Raw genomic sequence first — 20,346 nt, 5'->3', positions numbered from 1 at the left:
ACACAAGGTGGTATATGGTGGAAATTCTTTCCGGAATTCACATATTTCTGAGCAAACCAGAAGTATCTGCAGTTTCTGAAATGCATTCACCTGACTACATTCCAGCAAAAACTTTTTCAAATAAAAACATAAGTAACTTTTTAAAAATATTAACATCACCTAATTTATTACCATAGCAATGAGTTCAGTTTAAAAACTCAAGTATAATAAAACAGCCACACGACACAAACTCCAGCAATGCGAACACTTAAGCCAATCTCACCCAGCACAACCCAGTTAACCGCAGTAGGGCACCACCAGAACATGTGAGGACCATGAAGAAAGCGGGCAAGAAGGGTACCTATTCGCATGGCATGCCAACAAGGAGTATTGCTCATATTGTTAGCAACACAAGGAAAACCTTAGAGCACTTAAGGTGATAGTAGTCCTCAAATATGTATGCTGCCTGTGACGCTGTTATCAATAGACTGCAATATATAAGCACAGTAAAGGAGCATTCTAACCCACGAAGTAACTCTGAAATCAGAAGCAGAAACCTCAACTATTCTTTTCAAGGAAAAACACTATTTGAACCGTGAAAATTTTGATTTTTTTTCTTTTTCCCCCTCCCAATGTCAACTTGGCCCCCTCCCCACCCAGGGGATTTAAAAGTGTATAGTTGAGATAATTGTTTCTAATTTTGTTTTCTTAGTATTTTTCAAAAATATCTCACCTTGCTGTCCATTCTTTACGCAGCTTTTGTCGCTCAGTAAGAACCAGCAAGAAGCAGCTGATGGTTTCATTCCTTTGTTCATCAATTTGTTCCTCTTTTCCAACTTCAGAGAGGACCAGGCTTGTCTTAAAGGGAAAAAAAACACATAAAAATTATAATCTAGAAATAGGAAACAATGTGTAAAATTAATAAAAAACCCATAAGCAAATAAGGACAGTAAATCAATAGGTTTTTTTATTACAGTTCCACTGCTGACAAATCAATACAGTAAATGATGGTTAGAAATGGCCACCATATATTTGGTATTTAATCAATATACATGGCACATAAGGTAAACCTTAAAATCTCATTGCCTTAAGTAACACAACAAGGCATTGTGCGTCCTAGCTCTCATTGCCTTGAGACATAATACTCTTGTTTTCTAAATATTTACTTGAATCAAATCATACCCAAAATGTTTCCCTTAACACAGCATTCATTTGGGGGGGTTTGCCCCTTCCCTTTGATCCTTGGTGCTAAAGAAGTTCCTTGGAGCTAAAGAAGAAAATGCTTGTTTTTATTCTGTCTTCTGAAAAGAATTTCTGATAACGTCCCCCCGTTCCCTTTATTGTGAAATATTTCAAGTAAACAAGTAGTAAAACTACCTTGTTTGCATTTATGGAATAAATAACAGATATATATCCACACAATGGATTTAGGTCATCTGTGGAGTAGGATGATACTCAGTCTCCGCAGAGCAAAAGCTACTGGCCTTCCACAACTGAAACATTGCGTCGACAGTTAATGCTGATGTAATGAGACTGCAGATGATTTTTTTGTCCTTTATTCACCCGGCAAGCTAACTCCAACCCCCTCCCTCTATCTTCACCTTCAACTACTAACTCACCCACCGTTTTCTCCTCTCCTTTCTCCTATGCTTCCCCACGTCTGCCAACTTGGAAAAGACACGGCACATGCAGATGTTGACGCTACTAAAGCACAGGTCAAGCGGTGCCCACGGGGTGCTGTGATGCGCAGCAGCGCGACCACAACAGAGATCTAGAGTGGACGCTGCAAGCCTTTTCCTTCAGTGAAGATATTTGCCTTTCTCGCCTTAATCAGCCACTGATATTCGCTTAATTATTTTTGCTATTCTAACCTTCAGTCACATGTTCTGCAAACATATCAAAGCATTTAAATGGTTTCCGGAAGGATGACTGAATAGACAGAATGCTTGCACAAACCTAGTTTTTTCACAGTAAAGGAGGCAAAAATATGTTTCTAACCCGAGCAATTGTAGAAATGAGTTTGAAAGCTCATCTCAGACATCACCAAGAACTGCACTGCCTACTCCCAGCATGGCCTCTCTTACAGGAACGACACAACGAATCGCCTCCTCCGCAACATTGCATACACGTTACATCTGCCCTGCCCAAATGTACACCCACAAAAATTCTTCTGGGAATTCTGCCAGATAAATGGTGGTTGTTATGTTCAGTTTGTTAAAAGGGGAAGATCTGTCCTTGGTCTGACAGGTGGGGTGTGTATCTTTCCCCCCACAACACCCAATAATATGCAGATTGTACACTACTAAAGCTATGTAAAGTTGCAGTAACATTGCTACTGCCATGGTGGTTCCAAGAGACAAGCATGACAGGGTTCATAGAGTCAGAAAATACTTCTATTGCACCAACATCAGATTACAAACAGCAAAAAGCATCTTCCTCCCCTCCTCCCAGATCTATCAGTTGCCCTACCAAAAGGTATTACCCCATCATATGGGACTTACACATCAAAAAGAACATTTTCTTGTAAAAAACCAAAGCATTCAAAACTGTCTATACAGATCACATTCTTGACCCTGCTTTGACATTACAAAGCAAACAAAAAGCCAGAGAGCATTTTCAGATAAGGATTCCCTGACATGGTTTCCCTTACGCTGACCTATAACATCTTTTCCACAAGCTCTAATATCCGCCAACCTCAACAATCCTGATCTTACAGCCCCACTTCCAGCAGCTGCACAGTTTAAAGCAGTATTTGACAGAGGACTTCAGCCTGTGAGAGAACATTCTCACATAATGTAGAGATGCACATTCTTTAATTGATGTAAATTAACAGTCTTTGTCATTCAGAATAAATATACCCATTTAGGCTTTAAGTTTCATATTTACCAGACACGAGGCTTGACACGTGTGTCAAGTAACTGAAGTGTATCTCTGTATTATAGGGCGGTCAGACCTCAGCTAGATCACTGTACACCAAGATTTCCTTTTCAGAATCCTCATGCGGCCTTATTAATCACAGTGGGATAGATAAACCCACTGGTGACGATGTAGAAGTCTACTTCTCTTCAAGACTGCAGAAAAGCCCCAAGTGCAATGACGCTACGCCTCACGCAGCTCACAGGATGGTCATTTGCGGGCAACAAATATCAAGATCCTCCTAAATAAGTGATTCCCAAAGCATACAGCGCGGAGAACTGAGACTCCTGAAGCATTTTCAGTTAAAATCTAATGAAAAGGTGATGTGATTAGAGTAGTATCAGTCAGAGAAGATGGGTGAGCACTTCTCCAAGTATTTACAATCACATCGCGCTTCTGTACGAACCCCGATGGCCTGGCCAAATTGCAGCTCTGGTGCTGAGTTCTACTGCCTGAAGCCCCCTCCACCTACAGAAACATCATAATTCTGCAATTGAACATAATTTAACTTTTACTGAGAGAACAACTACACGGCTCCAGCCTTCTGTTAACACCTGTCAGTTCTGTGGTGACGGACGCAGTTCGACTCAAACTCATAGTTTGGGACCGATATCATAAACACTTCTTTACTGAGCCCTGTGAGTACTGCTGCAACTACCTGGAGGGTGAAATAGTACTACTAAACCACATACAACTACAATACATAGCAATTGAACTGATTTACTTGTTTTCTAAGGGTGCTGAGGACAGTAAGGTTACCCGGAACACGAGGGCAGGGTTTGATATGTAGCTTTTGCAGAGGCATTTCTTAATAACTCGCTATTCTTATCCTCTCAATAAAAATGCCAAATTGTAACAAATAAAGCAGCGATATGGGTAAAATAATACTGCAAAACGTATTCCTTGGAAAGTTTTGTTTTCCATGCAACTTGTTTTGGGATTTATTTTTAACAAGGGGATTCGATATATAACTTGACTGATAAAGGTCAAGGGTTCAAGAAACTCGGTCAAAGATGTTATCAGCTGGGAAAGCCATTTCCTCACATCAACACTGATAAAAATCCATCAGAAACTCAGCCAATACCACCCCTGCTCTAAAGGGCAGGAATGACCTTCTTTTGAACATCACTATAGCCGCACATCCCATCAAAGAAAATCCGATCTTGTGTCTCAATTCTTTTAATGTTCTTTAATGACAGATAATTGTCTGCAGGGGCCCCCTTCGCCCACTGCTGAGTGAAGCCTTCACATCGCTGAGCTGGACTCACCACGGACTCGGTGTTTTCCAGCACACTTGGGACCACAGGACAGTAGAATAAATAAACACGTAACCAGCCCTACAGCCTGTCTTATCTCATCCTAGTGTTCACAGAGATTCTTGAGGGTGGTAATGTTTACAAATTGTTGAAACTTTCTTTCTTCTGCTTCCTGAGCTGGCAAAAACGTATCCTGGACAACCTAAGCAACAAGATTACACAAACTGCTTATCACTTGAGGGAAGCAGCTTCTTGTCTCTTTAGCATGTCTCTTTAATAAGTAGTACTATTCATATTTGCAGTAATCTTTCCCTGTGCTCTTTACAGATCTATTACTGTATTTATGGCATCTCCGTGTAAATCCCAAATGGCGTGGTCTTAAAAACACACACACAATCTGCCTCTCAAAAAAACCCAAACCCATTTATGCATATATATATAAATATATATATCTATCTCAGATTCCAATCCAGCCTTCTATGTTAAAGATAGTATTTAGGTAATTAGAGCCTTTACTCTCCTGCTGGTACAGCGGCAGAACTAAATCTAGTGCTTTACTGACATATCAAGCAACAGCCATTGAAACATCTCCTCTTAGTATGTAAGAAAAAGGTGCTACAGTAAGATTTTAAGAGACCAACATCATATTCCTCTTATTCCCACGGACAAAATGCACCAGCGACACAGGACTGAATAGCAAGTGTTATAACCAAGTCTTACTCTTCACCCAGGACACACACCCAAAACCTCTTATGAGACTGAACAGAGCTAACCTAAGTATCGTTACAGGATTACAATAGATATTTTTTTTTCTTAAATACACAGCAGAAGAAACTACGTTTCAACATCAATGGGCTGCTACCCTGCTTAACTGTGTGTATCCTGGGTGACATGCTTATGAACAAGAAAAAAACCCACCTAAAAACCAGAAACCCAAACCAAACAGCAACCTCTAAACACTCCAAAACCCACACTGGTACATTTTTAGTCTTTTAAAACTAGATTTCCCTTCCTTCAACACAGACCTCTCGAGGAGCCAGACTTAAGGTTACAAACACTGTATAGCTGGAGACGTGAAGCCTAGTATTCTGTCAAACAAATTAGCCTTCAGTCTGAACTAAAGTGGCACTTGGGACAGTTTGTCTCTTGGTCCCACTTTATTGGGTCAACAAATCAGATTTTTCACTCTGAGTTAAAGATTTAATTTACTCACCACCAGTTTAAATAGGATAAGCTTCTGAATCTTTACTAACCACTTCTACTTTAATATAGCAGTCATCTCTCAATAATCAATAGCTAATACAGAGAGGAAAAACATGAAGTGTAAAATCTTTTAGCAGAGCTAAAATTTTAAATGTTGTTCTGCACCTTCCTTGTTATGTCGGTGACTTTATTTTGCTTTTAGCACAAAAGGCGTCCTGATGAAATTCTGTAAAACTGGAACACTGTGTCTTTTAGAGAAGGGGGGGAAAAACAGGGCCTGAAATCTATTAAGCCATGTTAATTTAACATGTCATAACTTCTGTGTGATAAAAAAGCTAGCAATTGCTTACAAACCACTGCTCATTTCTTCTTTACTTTTAAAATTTTTACGTAACATATGAGCAAATGCACCCATTTTAATTGATACGATGGAAGCAGGCAGTAAGGTTTAAGTTATCACCCAGTAATTTGGGCACATTAAACCCACTCCTGTGCCTTTTGTTTATTAATCCATTATGCCAGATATCACAGTTTCACTCAGCAACCCTCATGTTTTGGATGATATTGAAAAATGGCTCATGTTTGTCAAAGAAAGAAAGAAAGGAAAAAAAAAAGGGTAAAGAGGAAAAAAAGTGTTGTTTATAGAAGCCAGCTGCTCTGGCTTCGGCGCCAGCAGCTCTTCATCCTGCTATTTTACGCTCGCAACCCCCACTGCCCCCACTGGCACAGGTACAACTAAATGTTGACTTCAATGCTTCAGAGAGCACTCAACTGATTCTGTACATGATTAATTGCCAAAGACATGGCTGACCATATGGAACAGAGAAAGCATCAAGTAATTCATACTTCTGTATATGATCATTTGGCCCCTGTTGTTTTAATGTACAGGAAAGAGCTAGTATAGCACAGACCTGGTGTCTTGCCCTTGACAGCCCATTAAGAAATCTCAAAGCACCTAGTTGAAGTTATGCTGTTGGCTTTTCAATAGCAGCCTAATAAAACAGAAGCAAAGCTTTCCAACTAGTCTTAAATCTTTCACATACAGTACATTAACCACTGCTGCTAAAACAACTGGTTTCTTATGATAGGAAATGGGATTTGATTTCTAGCCTCTGCATACTTACTGAAAGCCTTTTTCTGACCTTTGGAGGGTTTACAAAATCATTGTTCGTTTTTCCTGCCATTTTCCCCAGTTTCTTGCCATAGTGATCCTAATAGATTTGTTTAAGGTTCTGTACATTCTACTCTTACTAGCTGTTATATGCAAACTGTACAACAAAGGTAGGCTCGTGGGAACCGAGAGGAAAGAAATTGTTATTAACTGTTTTCTTCCTGAGAGTCAGAGAAGTCACTGCAACATCTAAAACATAATTTACTTTTAAAGAGCCTATAAAACAGAACAAAAAATTCCCAAAAAGAAGCAATATACTTGCTCATGCTTTATTTTATCAGACTGGAGACAAATCATCAAATTTCATTTGAGAAGGAAGGACAATTTATTTCAAAGCTGCAGTATTCTCAAGGATGTCTGACACAGAGCTCAATGAAAAGAAAAAGGTGCAGACTTGGAATAGATGTCAGTATCATTAACTGCTTTATATTAGTTTTATCTACCGTTAACATCTTTTCAGTCATATGCAGTCAAAGAGAAACATTTAAATAATGTTTCCCTGTCAAGGCCCTTAAGATGACAGTGCTAAAAAGTTAATCCCCATCCTCACAGATCTTCTGGCAGCTTTGACATATGTTGGCAAGGATGTATTTGCTGGCACCTTCCGTTAGAAAATATTTACATGGACTTTTCTTGTCTGGATTTTCTAGTTGTCTAAATGATCCTCAAGGTCTTATGTGGGAAATCCTAATCACTGGACACTCATCAGCAGCAATCTCTCAGGCTGCTGAATTCAGCTAAACGCTATTAATACTCCAACAGAATACATGAATAATCCACAAGACAGCATAAAACTCCGTGACCATTCTGGTTATTGATAGAGCACTTCCAACATTAAAACAGCTCGTCACAGTCAAATATTATCTCTGTATTTAAATAAAATATGAAGAGAATTTTATGAAAGGCACAACATTTTTGTATTTTTTTTAAAGGTAAAATAAATGGCGGCTCAAAGTGCTGGTGTAAAATCTTTGTCACAGAGATTATATCTTCTCCCCCACCATTATATTCAGTGGTGCACATCTAAACTAAGCAAGTACATAACCCAATTATAGAGCAGAATGCTTAAAGTTAGACATATGCTGAAGCTCTATATAAAAGCCTACACGCATTAAAATGTAGGGAGCCCTGCCTGTCTTTGAGGTATTCACTGCTGACAACAAAGGATGAATACCTGACTTGATAGATGAGTCGTTCGACCTAGAAAAACCTACAGAGAGTAGATCACTTAGACATTTCCAAAGAAACTTCACGTCTTGCCTATGCTAGAAAGTTGTACAATTTAGCTATACCCGTGGAGCTCAAGCAGTACATTTTCTAGCTATATGAGTTTAAAGGTCATAAATAAACCAGGTAGAGCTTATTCAGAAATAGCCACTACCTTTATGCCTATATAAGCGGATTTATACTAGGGTCTTGTACCATATATTTAGGAAAAAGGAATCCAAACAGAAGTAACGACCATGTAATTTTAGGTTACTCTGGTATGCCAAAACTCAATGAATTTCCAGTGGAAAAAAAAATAATATCTTTTTTTATTGAATGACTCAATGCAGTTATGATAGGTCTCCAAAAGATTTTCGGTATTTGGTTACATAGGAAAAAAAAAAAAAGTATAAAGACCAACACTGTCCGAAGTATTTTTGCTCGTTAATCTGTTTGACAATGTTCTAAAGGTGAAGTGTAACCCATCTTATCAAGAAAGAGCAACCAAACCACTCAAGATATTTGGGATAAGAGTGGCTTAGCATCTTCAGATGTATGGGTGAGCAAAAGGTTACCCTTTAGCCACATTCTCCCAGAGCATGGCCCCTCCACCTCTGAACCATCAATAGCACAAAGGCTGAGGCAGGCCTACCATGCACAGTGGATTATATGAAGTGTAAAACATTGTGGGGGAAAAAGCTTTTGAAAGAAGTCGGGAAAAAGAAATCACGCTTGCAAGAAGATCCAGCTGACAGGCTAGTCCCTAACAAGTGAATATGTTTGAAAACATTGTGAATGCAAGAAAAGAACATGCCTTTTGTTTCCAAACCTACAGTGTGTCTTTACCCCAACTGTTGCCTGCATGGCTGAACATATGTTTTCTGAACAAGAACTGAAGCAGAAAGTGTTCTTTGTTATAATTCACTCCTTTGTATACACCTCCCTTTTCCCATTTTGGTCACATGCAAACAGTAGTTATGCTGAACACTTAAGTTCTGAAGGACTGCACAGCAGTGTATGCTTCAGTGGTTATTTACTATTGCTGAAATCAGTTGAACTAAGATGCAATACAAGACTCACTTCACTAATGTGCACTCTAGACAGCTTACATTCTGTGATACCGAATCGTGCCGAGTACAACCTGCGCACGGTCACTCAGCCAGCAGACAGAAATTTCATCATTAACAATTATGCGCAGTTCTAATAAGCACTGAAGAATCTTACAACAAATGATCTTATGCGTTCACAAGAACTCAAGAATACCCTATAATTTTCTTAGCATATCAAAATTAAAATGATCAGCTTTTATGAATAATTTAGGAAGGCAGGGAGGAGAGGAAAAAACGATGGGCTTCAAAGCCAGAAGCAGGTAATGCCATCTCACAAACACTGACATGAGCTCTAGTTTGAATTGAATACTCATATAACCTTAATGATTCTTATGAAATAACTCTCCACGTAAGCAAGGCTTTGCTTTGACTCATCCAATTTATACCGAACCCCTAATACGCTGAGCTACATATACAAGGTTCTTCTAAAATATTTACAGATGCAAACTTGTACCCAAATCTCCAAACTAGCCACCGGTCCTTGTAGCACTCAAAACGCACACTGGAATCACTGAACTTAGTATTACTGGTCACACGGAAAATTGTTTTTAAACATACCCAAACCATGAAAAAAGATGGAAAATAGTGAGTGCTAGCTTCTGAATTCATTATCACATTTTTATTTGCAGCTGTCTCTTAGTGTTTAATTACATGTCACACTGCGGATTTCCTTGAACAGCACATCTTAGTATCTATATCGTATGGAAAAGCCTAGAACACCAACATTTTCCCCCCATTACTGAAGCCACTACCTGATGGCATCAAGCCACTTTCTGCCTTCGCTACAACACTTTCTAGCACAACGTTTAGCAAAAATACACTTGCGCAAAAATTTGGGACATGTTCCCGATGCCATTAAGTTTACTGCAATAATTTAAAACACAGAAAGCCAAGTTACCAGAATGGGTTAAACGTTGCAGAACGAAGAAGCTGCAAGCCACAATCAAGTGGAATAGCAAGCCACTTGTCCAGAAGTGCCTGTGGGCATGCTTCATCTAAGAAGCATGCCATAGCAGAACAGCAATTCAGTACATATGCAAGATAACCACACACAGCTGAATCGTATCTTCAAATGGCATAAGGGTTTCAATGCCTTTATGGTCCTCACAGCACTAAACACACTCGGTCTGTGGCTATCCCTGTGAGAATGGGACTCTCACCACGTTGTTTCAGAACTGAAGTTTTGTCACATTTGGCTCAAGTCAGGGCTTCATGACCCCCAGCGACACCACAGCACATCGTTATGAAGGTTTAAAACTCCTAATCGTGTAAGTGCAGTAGTAATACTAGCTGTCATGGCAGAAGGGACAGAAAAATAATTTAGAGCACACTCCTGGGAAGAGCATAGGAAATAAAACCAAAACAGAAGCTGATACCCTATATGTATTTAATGTATGGGAAATATGACATTGTCAAGCAGCAAGAGGGACACCACCACCCTTTGCTAGGTGTTAATTATCCAAGACCTGGAAACACACTTTTTTGCAAGCTATGATCCTTGTTACTCAACTGAAAATTACACAATCCAGTTTCAGTGCCTTATCCTCCTCCAGCCTTGTTACAGCGTGGAATTGCATTTTTATATCAAAACCTGTGCTAGGTACTTTGTGTGCAGGCTTGCAAATGGTGATGACCTGCCACTGAGGGTGTGCAGTGTAAAATGTACAAACAAAGGCAATATACCAGCAAAGTAAAAAAATGGGGGACTGACAAAGAAAACGTACAGAGAAGTTTAATAATTTCATTCTCATCCAACAGTCACCCAAAATACGTAGTCACTATTTCAGATGCAGTACGTACAGTAAACAGATTCCTCCTGGGAGGGCAGGAGCGACTTCTTTTTAATTCTCTTGCATTCAGAGCATGTTTAGGAACAAAGTTTTGCATGTCACCCTGATTTATTAGAACATAAAGCTACATAATCCTGTAATACATACGTGCCACCTCTATATGGACACTAATTTCCCGTTAAGAGTGATAAAGGTGAACATACCTTACTAGTATATATAGACAACACAAATCTGACAAGAAAAGAGATAACTGCAAAATTAAATCAGTAGTCCAGGTACACCTGCAGTGATAAATAAGGCTATGCTTCATCATAATTAATATGTCTGATTAAACTTATCAACCTGTAGGCTCAAGAAACCTATACTTTTTTTCCCCAAAATAAAAAAAACCCCAAACCATCTCCTCCTAATTTAAAGAAAATTAAACCCAAAGTAAACTCTGCCTAATCTTGTATGTGTACACCCATACATGCTTTACACAGACACACACAGACCAGGGTACAACACCCCCGCAGTCACAGGTTTGCTCACGTCCTGCTCACTTGCAGTATGCCACCATGGAGCTGGAGCACTAATCCCTGGTCCACGCGGGCAGACCCGACCCTGCTGCGGACCAGTCACTCCCACAGAGGTTCTCGTCCTCCTGAGACACTCCGTTGCCTATCGCCGTCATGCCAGGAACACTAACATTCCTGGCTGTTTATTGTTCTGCATGCAACGTGTCTGTAAAACCTACGCTTTACAAACCTGTTAACGCAAACTGTAGCCAATTACTGACTATTCTACTTTGATAAGTGTTGTGTTCCAGTAAAAGTTCCCATGGTTTGGCTCTACAGATATGACAAATACCAACATGTTAATAGTCTGTGCTATCGAAGCACCACTTTTCTTCCATCAGTGTTCCCTGATACCCCATATGTGTTTGTTTCCACTTCATTCTGATTTTGAGGAAGGATTTTTGCACTGTTTCACACTCTCGGGAAGGGAGCAACAAAGCTCTCAGTAATTAGTTTATCTCCTCAGGAGGAAGAAAATAAAAAGATCATTTTTTAATCTTAAAAGGAAGATTATCAACTCATTAACCCAACAATTAAACGTACACACAAGGAAAGATCACAGAAGAGCAAAATAAATCAGTTAAGACAATTTTAAAGCTTACTTCCTGTCACCTACTAATGCATTACAAAAAATCATCTTCTGGAAATATTTTTATTTAGAGTTTAAACAAGTTCTAAATGTTGTCAATTAGTCACATTCATTTCTCATGAACTTCCAAGTGTCTATAGATGGATACTTGAGAAAGAATTTAAAGCTTGAATAGCCAACTACTTGAAAACATCACTATATCAAAAATATAGACAATTTTCACTAATGACACAGCATTCAATCAGGGAAAAATAACCTTTCACTAATGAGTCACATGCCTAACAAAGAAAACTAACAGTGTGATCAACAGATCACTGTGAATATGTGCACAATGATTACTCTCTGAAACAAAAGTCACATGCTGAAGATTCGGCGGTTCAACAAATATGACATTTGCATGATGTGTTCACAAATTATGACAATACAATTTGGAAAACAGAAAACATGGTTACTCTGTGACACCCTGTAATGACACATTCTGTTAGGCTGCACTGCGACATTCACAGCTCCTGCCTCACCATTCACTAACATCTCTTTCTGTAGGCGCGTGAAATAAGATACGGGTTCTCAAGTTCAGCTGCAAAGTCCAACTTAAGAGAGAGGTCAAAGGTGGCTGACTAATCACTTCTGCACTATTCAAGAAGGATCAATTAATCCACTAGCAAAAGTTAAAGCAATGTCAAGGATTAACATAAACTAGGCAAACGTCCTTAACAGACCTGTAGTGAGGACATGCCGCAATGGAGATGTTCTCCACTTACCTAAAAAATGCTTTAGAATCTCCTGGCTTGCTGCAGAAATGAAAAAGAGCAGTTTGTGGAGGAGCGTTTGACCCGTGTTCTCCATACAAAAACTTCTACCCTTAAAGATACACCATGACGAGCTACACTACAGCTCTAAATCTCCATTTAATGTTACTGCCCACCTACTTCACATTCTGCTTTGGCATGGCACTATAGGGCACATCACACCTCGCAGCACTCAGATGCAGACAGAAGAGAGAGAGTCTATGTCAACAATCATCCAAACTATTAATGTGGTATATACAAATATTTCTCTTACAGAGGAAAAAATGTAATTTGATAGAAAAAACCCTAGTCTCTCTCACTCTCCAGTATTTGGATTCTGGAGTTTGTGGTTGGTTTCGGGTTTGTTCTTGCTTTTTAGATTTTCATTTAAGATGTTATTATGCAATCTTTTTATATATACCAAATCAGTTTTTAGGGATAACTTTACATTCATTTAGGAAAAAAATAAGCTAAACCATTTTCATTGGGATACAGATTGCCTTTAAAAAATATTTTACTGTTTTTTCATATTTGTCAACAACAAAGACTGCATGCTGGAAGATGTATTTGTCATATAGTATTTAAGACTGTAAATAAGTAGCGCATTTACTTTTTGTTTCACAAAAACGTTTCTTAAATGTTTATTAACTGACAGACCTACTCTAATATCAAATGAACATTATGCTCTTCAGTATTAAATAACCTTCTTTCAAGGTTGGCAGATATCACCCTGTTTCAACTGCTATGACTTCCAATCAGTTATTCTCATACTGGAGATGTCACTTGATATAGTAAGTTGCTCTATAACACCTATGAAAAATAATGCAGAAAGTTTCGATGAGTTGTAAGAGATCTAAAATCAAGACAAAAAAATCTTTGTCAAGGGCTAAGAGCATAGCAGTAATTATGAGGAAAAAAATATTTTGATAATCACTTGTGAAAACATGTTGCCACAACACTTCATTTTTAAAATACAGCAACCAAATACTATCAACTGAAGTTCAAACTGAAGAGCTCTCACCTCAAGGAAGTCAGAACTTTTGTCTCAACTGGAAGTTGGCAAACAAACCCCAATTTTCTACCTTGATTAACAGTTTGAAAATCACCAAACTACTATTCCTACTAAGCTACAACTTGCTGTATTCAGAAGTGCTTTCCTTTAATAAGCATGTATTATTGCTTCACCTTCTAGAGATAACATTTTCCCCTTGCCTCGTTCATTCAGTGCTTATAGATTCAGTACATGCACAGAAACCGTTGCGTACAATTCTCTTGGATCAAATTCATCACACTGGATGGATCACAGCCACACGTATATACTCTTTCATGTGCTGGTACAAATCTATGTGTCTCAAAACCAGACACGACTCAAAATTGTATTCATGGTCCAAAATTATAACCAAATATTAAAAAAAGCAAACAAACTAGAATGGAGAAATCCTCCCCCCACCTCCCCAAAGGCTCAATTTTTGACACAGTGCAGCACTTAAAAGCACAAATTCCAACTTTTTTTGGCCTGCAAACACAACCACAGATGCCAGCCCCAGATAACAATCAGCACTGGGTTTAAAATCACCTAAAATCCTGGGACTCAGGGCCAATGCTAGATAATCAAAACCAAAGTAACTCGTAAGATTTCAACAGTATTTCTCCTCCGTACTTCAATGACTCCAGGTAAAAAAGCACAAGACTTAGGTAAAACTCCTGGAACCGCTTTAAAAGGCTACACTTTGTTCATTATTAAACTGACTCAAGGCACTGAGCATGCTACTTTGACATTTCTACGAAGTCTTGATTTTAAATTTCTACATCAACTCATGAACAGCAACTGGTAAATTGTTATGTAAGGGGGTTTGGGTGGAAAAGAGTAGTTCCGGTTTTGTTTACTACGTTTAGGATATCAGGAAGGGAAAGAGGAAAAGCTTCTATGTTTTGTATTATTTGAGGTGAATCCATCAGCTCAGTTTCAAAAAGAAAGAAAAAAGTATCACAGGTCAAAAGAACAAAATGACACACAAAAATCCATTGCCAAACTGGCTGTCGGTTGGATGCACAAGAGTAATGCTAAACAACTGTGGTATGGAGACAAAATATGCTTTCTTTAAGACAGTTTTACAATAAGTTATTTAAGCCTTGTGAACAGCTTTGCCTTGCACCCACCCCTCACACATTAATGAAAACAAAGGGGGCCCATTTACATTGTAACCGTGCAGTGGGGTTAAGCATGTGACCTTAAAGTATGGTGCGCTTGTGCTCAGTGGAAAGGTTCTTGACAATATAAACAAGAATTACTGCTGTTAGAGAAAGGGAAGACAATTAAAAACAATCTAGGATGCATGTTGTACAGCTGTTCAAGTTTCAGCTATGTCTGACCTCTAAAGATGCTACGTGTTTTCCTTCAGAAACTTAAGCCATTTTAGTTTTATTAAAATAAACCTTCAACAAAACCCGAATTTGTATGACAAACATTAGGTTTTATACGGGTAACGCAATTACAATTGTGTATTGCTGGCAAAACATGCCACCACTGCAGTTAAAAAGATGTTGTGGTCTGCACATCATTTCCCAATCCTTAAGCTTACAAACAGCTAAGCAAAAAGGAAAACCTGAAGAACGCTTAGAAAACCTAAGAAAAAAACCAGTCATCGTTCTTGAAACAAGAGATTTCAACAGGTCAACAAATGCCACAACCAAATTTGTTTGACAGAACTCTGGGCCCAAGCAAAAAACAAGAAACCTGTGTGATTTCAGCACAATTCCGCAGGCACAGTGTCCCACTATAGATCAAATTGCAGGGCCGAGCAGCCGCAACATTTTTTTAAGCTTAATTTTGGATACCGCCGATTCCAAATGCAATAAAGACAGGCTGCAATTATGGTTAGTATTTTCTTTATAACAGGCCTACAAATTTTCTAATAACTAAATAAATACTTAAGTTTTAAGGACAAAATGATAGAATGAGCTTTTTTCCATCAGCCTCCACAACTAATTGTCCTAATACTGTCCTTAATAGGGTTAGAGAAGAAAAACTTCTGAGAACATGACAAAGATCTTGGCTAAGTTTCTCAAAACCACAATTTTCCTGCCTGTTTGATCTTTGTACAGTCAGCATAAGCCACTGAAACTCCTCCACAAATGAAAGGCATTCATGGGAAGCCATCAGAAAGCATTGCCCTTCCTCTGGGACCCAGGACAATAAAAGAAAAGTTTGTGTCTGCCACGTGGGCCTACGATTCAGCTTAAATGAACAAACCATTGCAATATCCTTCGGCTTTGTGAAAGCGATACTTCCTACTTTTTTGGAAGAAAGGAAGTCATATATAAACAGAACAAAGGGAAGAGGCAACACAAGTAGAGCCTCTCATAATAAATATTACAGTGAAAGTTTTGCTCATCAAACCAAGATTAAAAACATATTTTAATCTCCCTAGTTTTACGCCTTTGATGTATGTTGAAAAGGAAAGCTTATATATTTTGTAAGATTTACAACATTTCTAGTGGGAATAGCTTTATATTTAGTTTTTTTCCCTGTTTCTGAAATTGAGAATATATCGGGTTGATACCCCTTAATGCTGTGTCATAACGAGCACTTCTCTAGAGAACAGAGGTTAGGATGTGCTTTGGACGGTTTTTCCCCCACAAGCAGGCTAGCGTTCCACCGAGCAAAGCACTGCAAAATCCTCATAGTGCTGCAATGGTAACCTCTGTAACTATGAAATACTTCTTAAAATGCCAGCTTTCCTATGCCACAGGAAAGTTCAAATATTTGCACTAAACTCCATAGCACAGAGAACCACTAAATTACATTTCTTTGTGGTGCTAAAACTAGGAGGTTATATAGCTTCAGTAGGAAGAGTAGTCATTTATTATCTGTAATTTCGCCACTACATGCCCACAACAGCCTGATAGAACACACAAAGTATTAATTTTCAGAATTACAACACAAAAAGCATAAAACTTGTGCATCAGGGACTCCCATTATAACATCTGTTATAATTCCACAAAATTTTTTTGCCATCCCCCCTGCACCTTTCTGTGCAGCTTTTCTTGCTCTCTCTTGATATAGCACCCATCGCTACGACAAAAGGACCTGCACTTAAAATCCTTAAAATCCCATTATCTTGCTGTAACACAGTCACACAGCTGCTCCTTTCCACATCCTCAGGTGAGGGCAAACCCAAACACACTAATGGTCCCCTCAGGTGGCCTGAGGCAAAATAGCTGGAAGTTTCAATGCAAACTCTCCGCTTTTGCATGTTGAACAAGGCTGTTGCTTGGGTCTGAACAACCAACCATTAACCTGGGGGGACATCATCAGAGGAGGAAACTGGCAAGTAGAGTGTCACAAACACCGAAGTCAGAAGAGCAAAGGTGAAAGATGCTGGAACTGACATTTTACACGACTATTACAGTGAAGATAACTATTGAATATTGGTAGACTTAGTTTGAAGATTCTGTTAATTTCAGACAAATATGAAACTAACACAATAACAGTTTTAAGTGAAGAAAATTCTCGCAGGAGACAGGTTTGTCGTTCAGCGGGTGCAAAGGAGGAAGCAGCTGAGGAGGTGATAAAAACCTTTTCACAGCTGTAGCAGCCCCCATAAAGCTGATGAAGGCCCTCCACGGCACACAGACCACATAGCCATCTTCCCAGAAACCAAATCCTTCCAATGTCTAGTACTAAAGTACTCTCAATCAGTTCATTCCGTTCCAGAGATAAATGAAAAGAGAGATGCAGAAAGTTGTCCAGAGATAGTAACTTGCAGATAAAGGCAAAAAAAGAGGATGCAGAGATTTCAGAGACAGCCATAACATAATCAGAGCAGATTGGTGTTCTTCAGCAAGGTGAAATGCTCTGAGAGAAGAAAGGGTTATAGTACCGGAAAACTAATGCAGATATCAACCTGGGAACAGTCAAGGAAGGAGTCTTCTAGAACTATTAGAAAAACGACAATAAAATCATAATCAGAACTGCTGAAGCTGGAATGACACCAGAGAAACTTCAAGGAGCCTGACAGGGAAGACAGGTGTCTTGTCAATAAATACTGTGCCAGAAGAAGGTTCAGGCACAACTTCTTAAGTCATTTGCCCAAAGCAAATAGCAAGCAAATGGAAGTGTGAGGAATAATAGGATTCTTGTCTCCCACTCTCCATTTCCCTTCATGTTGCCATATGGTATCCATATCTGTGAGGATAAGCGGTACTTTGTACCCTGGTGTTTCAGTTTTCATGACACTTTACAAGTCTCATTGCTCATTTCACCGCTTTCCACTAGCTACTCCTTAATGACACCCGGCCATTGCTTCCTTTGCTTTCCTATAAAAACAACATACTCAGGAAATAATGAATGTATATTTGTCTCTTTCAAGTAACTGCAGCTCCGTTTTAACCATTTACTTGGTAATAAACTTTTTTAAGAGAGGTTGTTTTCTTTTTCCACAAAAATGTCTATATATCTTAAGGATCACAATATAATGATTTTTGAAAATATACAAATAAGATCCCACAGCCTATTTCCTGAGCTACAACCTAGATGAATTCCCCCACTCTGGCAAAAAATAAAAAACACGATAGATGCAACAACTGAGCACTTCATAGCTCGTTTTGAGTCTCCAGCCCAAACAGAAATACCCGGTAACTGGTATAGTTCACAAAAAAAAGACTATCAAATTACTTCTAATAGTGAACTGCTACAAAGCATACTTTGCTGGACAGAGTTACTTAAGAAGTTGCCGTGGAAACAAGAAAGCATCGGCCCAGAGAGGAGCAGCGTAAGCTTATTAACCACCGCAGGCTTAAGCGCTTCAAGCCTTAACTGAAAGAGCCACCTGAAAAGGCAGAGTCCCTCCAACCGCTCTGACGAGTGCAAGCAGTGGACTCAAACCAGCTGTGAAGACTGAGCAGGTCTGCTGAAGATGCAGGTAGAGCCTGGGGAGATGCTAGAAGGGAAAATGAATCCTCCAGAACTACAGAAGACAGGAACCGACCTCAGGAAAAAAAAAAATAAAAAATTGCGGTGAACATAACTCAAAAGATGTACCTTTTGGCAGGGCAGTCTCTCTCTGCTTATTCTTTCTCAGTGCAGAACTGCTACATAGTCTATGTGAGAAAATTCTGCATCTTTCTGCATCAAAGTAGCCTCTGAAGCAGGTATCAAAACTTATGTTTAGAAGAACAGAATTCTCTGTAGAAAACTCAGTATCTGTGAAGTATCTTAATCAGGGTAAAATACTGCTTAATATTGCTGAAGCCTCTGAAAACAGAGCACTGTTCATAATAAATTAAGAGAAAGAAAATTCCTGGGAAACTGGAAATCTTGCTCTTCTCCCCAAACCCCAGTTTTTCATAGAATTTTAAAGCCTATTCCATGCACAGACGTTGCAACTCTCTGGAAATTATCCTGGAGGGTAAAATTTCCCTGTGTTCAGAGAAGCGTTTGTAATGTGTTTGATACCATAGCCTAGGAACGATATTCTAAATTTTTCATCTTTAAATAATGAACTTAAATATGAAGCACATATAAAGAAACCCAAGTTGGATTTTTTTCTTTTTTTTTTTTTTTTCTTGGAGAATACAATAAAATTAATACAGCAAAAGGAAAAGATTCATTACTGCTCATAAGAATTCATTCGCCCACGGATTTTTTTTCATCTGTCCTCTCCTTTACTTAGGTAGACAGAAAATAGATTTTGCTGGCTATGTTTAATTTCCACAGCTGTCACTGTGATCTAAAACATTTATATTGGAGCAATCACATTTATCCTCAGGAAACCAGGATCTGGAGTACCAGTTCAAACACTGTGCAGGCTACCCACTATCTTCTGACCCCAGTGGCATCTTATATTTAGAAGTAGTACTGTGCAAATAAGCAGTAAAATATTGGCTAAAATAAATTGTAAAAAAGCAATTAGTTCTTGAAACAGCAAGAGTTGACATGGTTCATACATGCTTATTGACTGGGTTAGTATAAATGTAAGAAAAAAGGCGACACAACAATAGAATGAAACCAGGATACAAGTACTTAATATTTTTGTGTACATCTCTAAGCTTATTTCAAGTAGGTTACTTTGTATGTCTAGTAACAGATTTGATTGTATAAATTCTGCTTATCAAGAGAGTCACCAAAAAAGAGCAACACAAGTAACAGATTCACAGCCCTGGTGAGAGAGTCATGTTATTTACTTAAGTCCATTATGCAAACTTTTCAAACAGTTGTTTTGAAAAAAAAATAATATAAAAATTACAGCACTTCTGCAAATATTTATGGTTCAAGTCAAGCAAATAAATAGTTGTTTGTGACAGATGTAAAAAGGAGTCAAGCAGATGTCAGCAGACTTTGAAACAAGACTAGCAAAATTATAATATTTTTTATATTGAAGATTATGTTGTGTACAAATATAAGTACATTGTTCTAGTTATAACAGCCACATCAGCAAACAACTTTCTCCATCTTTCGTGAAGCAAACCTTACTGACCAAGCTGGATCTTATTATTCACATTTGAAGTGCTGATATTTATATAAGTTTAACTTACACCTTCAGTTTTATGTTCTTTCAGTCTTTCCTTGCTACACCCTAATTCCTTTCCTTGCCGCCCTCCATAGTAGTAAAAATGGATTTACACAAAACCTGTAACAAGTTTTACTAAGAAATATATTCTGGTTTTAATCAGGCAGCTCATCACTTAAAATTCCCCACATACACCCTTTTGCAAACGTTCTATCTGCAGACTTTCAGGCTGAATGTTCTGCTACAGCAAGACCATAAGACAACAACTTCT

General features: G+C 38.6%; 1 protein-coding gene across 1 annotated transcript in view; it reads right to left on the bottom strand.

Annotated features, from left to right (window-relative positions):
* FTO (FTO alpha-ketoglutarate dependent dioxygenase) overlaps nucleotides 1-20,346 on the bottom strand; it is a 259,706-nt gene that overhangs the window by 144,393 nt on the left and 94,967 nt on the right. Inside the window, exon 8 of the mRNA XM_040615246.1 lies at nucleotides 713-837. Coding sequence (XP_040471180.1) covers nucleotides 713-837 — 125 coding nt within the window. The remainder of the gene's footprint in view (nucleotides 1-712; nucleotides 838-20,346) is intronic.

The sequence above is a fragment of the Falco naumanni genome, chromosome 15, assembly GCF_017639655.2.
Source record: "Falco naumanni isolate bFalNau1 chromosome 15, bFalNau1.pat, whole genome shotgun sequence".
Lineage (NCBI taxonomy): Eukaryota > Metazoa > Chordata > Aves > Falconiformes > Falconidae > Falco > Falco naumanni.
The sequence above is the reverse complement of the archived record's forward strand: the minus strand, read 5'-3'. Positions and strand labels throughout refer to the sequence as shown.